The sequence below is a fragment of the Nothoprocta perdicaria genome, unplaced genomic scaffold (assembly GCF_003342845.1).
Source record: "Nothoprocta perdicaria isolate Ctin4 unplaced genomic scaffold, notPer1 scaffold_218, whole genome shotgun sequence".
NCBI classification, from domain to species: domain Eukaryota; kingdom Metazoa; phylum Chordata; class Aves; order Tinamiformes; family Tinamidae; genus Nothoprocta; species Nothoprocta perdicaria.
The window spans coordinates 350,812-355,700 of NW_020455399.1; the positions used below are offsets into that span (position 1 = coordinate 350,812).

Genomic DNA, 4,889 nt, shown 5'->3' on the forward strand with positions numbered 1-4,889 from the left:
AAAAAAAAAAAAAAAGGCAGAGGGGGAGAAGAGTAGGGGAAAAAAATAAAAATAATAAAAAGAAAGTGACTGTACAAATGCAAAACTCACTAGGAATCTACCCGCCCTGCCCTGGGCACCAATCCCAGACCCGAGTGGCCGCCGGATGCGTCTCCCGTTACCCCCGGAGCCGGGGGGGAACCTGAGGATCGGGGACGCCGGGGGGTCCGGCCTCGTGTCGCCGATGGGAATTGCAGGGCAGGGGGCTCCGGGGGGGCATCGGAGCCCCCAGAGGAGCTGGGGTCCGTCCGGGAGCTGCTGGATGCTCCGGGCCCTTGGGGAGGGGGCGTTGGGGGCACCCCCAGCCTGGCCGCCCGGGAACACGGGGCCACGGGCAGCAGCTCTGCCTGATTTTGCTGCGGGCCCCGCGGCAACGCCCCGCACCGGGACACCGGACACGGGACGCGGGACACTGGACGCGGGACGCGCCAAACCAGTTTGCTGCGGGAAGCGCCAGGGCCGGATCGGGTGTCAGAGCAGGGCGCAATGTGCCCGAACCAGCCTCGCGCGGGAGGGTCTCCGGGGGAGGGCAGGACAAGCCCTAAACCGGCTTCAACCGCAGCAAAAGCGCCGCGTCCCGCCCGTCCCGCGTCCCCATCCCGCCGCCGGCTCCGCTCCAGGGATCGGGACCGGGACCGGAGCGGGCAGCGGGTCCGAGCAGCGGCCGCCGGTGCCCGGGGCGTCCCTGTCCCCACCTGCGCGGGGGTCCCCGGGAACCGCTGGGAAGCTCCGTGGCCCCGTGGGACCGGCCGGAGCCAGAGCCGGCGCTTCCCGGGAAGGAGCCGCATTGGGAAAAGAAAGGGGAGGTTAGAAGTGCCCGAGCTCCTGTTCCCTGATGAACGCTAATATATATCATCTGCTTGTTAAAGTTCCATTCTTTTTCTTTCTTTTTAGAGAATAAAATAGAAGCTATGTACAACAAAACAATCAAACAACAACCTCTTAAAATCCCATATAGTGAGCGTAGTTCTCAAAATAAAGGGGGAAAAAAAGGATCTAAATGAATAAAATATCTCCCGATTTCCATTTTTTTTTCTTTTTTTTCTCTTTAAAGAGGGCCAGGAGGTTTCATTAAAGCTCGCGTTGGCAGGCGTCCGTACGTCTGTCTGGAGGTAACACGAGTTAAAAAATAATAATAATAATAATAGAGGTACAGTGCAAAGTGTGGTGTGTGTGAGGTAAGGAGCTCAGGGTCGCCGCGCGGCGCCCGGCACGGCGGGCGCTCAGAGCCCAGCGGCCTCTAATGAAACCCCCCGGGGCTAAAGCTTTTCTTCCTGGCAAACGCAAAAGAAACCCAACAAAAGGACACGGACGGGCAGGGAGCCCGAGGGGCCCCGCGGCGGCGCCGCCGGCGCCGGGCGTTAAGGCGAAGGGTTGTTCGAGGTAGAGCTGGGCGGCACCGACACCGCGGGCGCCGCCGCGGGGCCGCCGCTCCGGCCGCCGCTGCCACCCTTGCTGTAGGCAGAGGCCGGGAGCGAGGAGGAGGAGGAGGAGGAGGAGGAGGAGGAGGAGGAGGAAGGGCCTGGCGTCTGGGCGAAGAGCACACCTGGGGAGAGAGGCGAGGGCAGCCGGCGCCGGCGGGAAGGCGCCGTCCCGGCCGCGCGCCCAGCGCTGCCCCTACCTGTGTACACGACGCCGTTGATCTCCACCGACATGCTGATGCTGTTGGTGCCGTTGCTGCCCGCGCTGCCGCCCGGCTCCGGGCGGCTCTCTGCAAAGGGCGCCCGTGAGGAGGTGTCCACGCAGGGACACCGCGGGCGCAGGGAAAGGGGCCGGCTCCCGGGCAAGCGCAGCGCGGCAGTGATAGCCCCGTGCTCCCGGTGCTGCTGCGGGGCGCGTGGGCTCGGCTCTGCCCGGGAATGCCGCACGGAGCCGCAGGACGGCCCGGCCGAGCACCAACCCGTCACCGGAGCCGGGCACGGCCAGCAGCAGCCCCGGTGCCCGCAGGGGCCGGGCGCGCTCCGGGGCAGCGCGAGGCTCCGGGCGCAGCGGGATGGGCACTGACCTGGCGAGCGGGTGCCCTGGCTGTTGATGCGGATGCTCATGGGCAGCTGGGCCGTCATGGCCAGCAGGTTCTGCTGCAGCGCCCGCTGCATCAGCCGCTGCTGCTCGTCCGTCACCAGCGCCAGCTTCTTCTCGGGCGGCTCCCCGGCCTCCAGCTTCTCCCTCAGCTGCTCCAGGGCCACCGCTTGGGCGGCCGCGGCCACCTGCACCGCGGCAGCCTGCGCCGCCACCACGGGGTGGCCGGCCAGCGACACGGGCAGCCGGCTGGGCACGGAGATGGGGATGGGCGAGTCCTCCTCTGCAGGAGAGCGGCGGGGACGGTCACGGCCAGCGGCTGTGCTGGCGGCATCCTGCCCACGGGGAGCCCCCCGTGTCCCGGGACACCCCACGTACTGCCGGCATCCCGCCCACATGGAGCCCCCCATGTCCTGGGACACCCCAGCTGTGTCCTCGCGGAGGGACCCTCCTGCCGGGAGCACCCAGCAAAGCCAGAGCCTGGGGGGCACCTGGGGAGTGAAGGATGGGGAACATCCTCAGGGAAAGGGATGGGGAACATCTGCAGGGAATGGGATTGGGAACATCTGCAAGGAATGGGATCGGGAACATCTGCGCTGGCCTCTGCGGGATCCCTTCCCAAATCCCTCCCCGCGCGCCGGGCGCCGCCACCTTTCTTGATCTTCTGCACGGGAGCGATGGAGCCGCCGTTGGTGGCCGCGGCCAGGCCGAGCGCCGGCACCTGCAGCTTGGGCGAGGAGAGGAGCCCGTGGGTGCCGCCGGGCGAGTAGGTGAAGAGGGAGCCGCCGAAGCCCTGGCGCCGGCCCTCGCGCCGGTTGCTGTCGATGGCCGCCTGCAGCTCGTTGGGGTTGCTCAGCCCCCGCTTCTCACATTCATAGGGGTACAGGTACTTCATGTACCTGCAACGGGGCGCGCTGAGCGCCGTGCCCTGCACCCCGGCCCGCGGCCCGCGCCCCGCCGCCGCGCTCACTGCGTGCGTAGCGTGAAGGCCGCGCTGGTGATGGAGGTGGGCAGGTTGAGGCCCTTGGTGATCTCCCGCCACAGCTTCTTGTTGATGACCTCCACGAGGCCGCCCTTCTCCGTGACCAGCATGTAGAGCATGTAGAGGTCCAGCACCTGCTTGGCCATGATGGGGATGCGGTTGACGGGGGTCCCTGTGGAGCGGGGCAGAGCAGAGCGCAGGGTTGGCGGCGCCGCCTCGGGCAGAGCTGCAACGTCCCCGGGCCGGGGACGCCGGGGACCCCCCGTCCCCTCCCCGCCAGCCCCCTCCCTGCTCCATAGGGTGTTCCCTGGAAGCTGCCACCGCCTGCCCGGGGCTGCGGGCCGTGGTGACACCGGAGCGGTGACACGGGAGCGGTGACACCAGCACGGTGACGCCGGAGCGGTGACACCATGCACGGAGCCCACACACGGGCCGGGAGAGGGCAGCACCTCCCGCGGCTCCGGGCCGCCCTGCCGGAGCTCCGGCCCTCTCCCGTTCTCCTTCCCGTTCCCCTTCCGGGCGGATCCTGGATCCCAGCCCTGCCCGGCGGCTCCCCAGCGCCCGCAGAGCCCCCCGGCCCCGGGACCGGACACTCACCCGGACGGGCGCGCGGGACCGGCCCCATGCGGGTCCCACCACGCGGTAATGAAACGTGCATGCAAGGCACAGGTGCTCACGTGGAAAAATAGGAAACATCCTGTTTTTCGGATAGTTTCCTTTGCCTCTCACGGGCCAACCTTTTCCAAACGCGCTGGGTGCCCCGGAGCTCCACACGAGCCCTTCGAGGGGCAGGAGGCGGCGCAGGGAGCACCCGGCACTCGGTGCTGCAGGATTGGGATCCAGCCCTGCAGCCTCCCCGGGACGGAGCTGCCCGTCCGGCTCTGGAAAGGGGAGCACACGAAGGCTCCGACCCCAGGGGCAGATTTTGCCACCTCGGCAGCAAGGAGAGGGAAGGGCAGCACAGAGTGGGGGTGGGAAGGATGGGCCAGACCCCCCCGAAAGGGCCTGTCCTGCTAGGAAGGGGCAGCGAGTTCCTGCGGCTTTGATAAAATTCAACTCAAAGGGACAAAAAGCAGGGCCAGTGTAATAATTTAACGACTTTAATTGCTCTGTTGAGTTAATGGCACCGATTCCAACAGAGCAGGTTTGACCCCGGTTTGCAAAGAGGTTAAAAATTAACTACTTGTCTGGCCAGAGCGTTAACCTTGAGGTTATAATGACACGAGAGGAAATAAAACCCGCATTGCTGGGAGCCGGGAGCGGATCCGCGCGGCGCGGCCGGCAGCCGGAGCTCACCTCGCTTCTGCATGAAGCTGAAGAGGTCATCCAGGAATTCCTTCCTCTTGGGGTCGCCATCCAGCTCGTACAGCTGCACAGGGGACAAGGAGAAAGGAAAATCGCTGGGGTGCCCACGCCGGGGTGTTGGGGTGCCCATACCGGGGTGCCCATGCCGGCCCCTCCACACAGCCCAGGGGCATCAAGGAGGTTCTGCATCTCCCGGGGCTGGGGAGCAGCGGCCGCCGAGGCCCCGAGCCTCGGGATCCGCAGAGGCTCCGGGACCCACTTCCCGGCTGCCCGCGCATTCCCAGGACGCCGCTGCCGCCCCGACGCCTCCCCGGGCTCCCAACTGCGGGTGCCGCTGGCCAATGCTGCATGAAGAGCACGGCACAGGCTCTGCAGTGGTGAAAGGAAGGATCCCCCCCGTGCGGGAGCCCCAATTCCTGGGATACCCGGCTGGGGAGGAGCTGGGCTGCCTGTGGACGCGCGGTGCCAAGCAGGGCCCGTGGGGAAGGCGCGAGGCCCTCGGCGCAGCGCGAGCAGCGGGCGCCCGGCCAGGTCGCGCTCTGCC

At 67.0% G+C, this 4,889-nt stretch overlaps 1 protein-coding gene across 1 annotated transcript in view; it reads right to left on the reverse strand.

The window, feature by feature from the left end:
* Positions 1 to 1,308: 1,308 nt before the first annotated feature.
* ARID3A (AT-rich interaction domain 3A) overlaps positions 1,309 to 4,889 on the reverse strand; it is a 16,057-nt gene continuing 12,476 nt past the window's right edge. Inside the window, exons 3-8 of the mRNA XM_026038847.1 lie at positions 4,337 to 4,409; positions 3,029 to 3,212; positions 2,710 to 2,957; positions 2,045 to 2,341; positions 1,661 to 1,750; positions 1,309 to 1,585 (exon numbers count right to left, since the gene is read on the reverse strand). Of these exons, the coding sequence (XP_025894632.1) occupies positions 1,401 to 1,585; positions 1,661 to 1,750; positions 2,045 to 2,341; positions 2,710 to 2,957; positions 3,029 to 3,212; positions 4,337 to 4,409 (1,077 nt within the window). The 3' untranslated portion in view covers positions 1,309 to 1,400. The remainder of the gene's footprint in view (positions 1,586 to 1,660; positions 1,751 to 2,044; positions 2,342 to 2,709; positions 2,958 to 3,028; positions 3,213 to 4,336; positions 4,410 to 4,889) is intronic.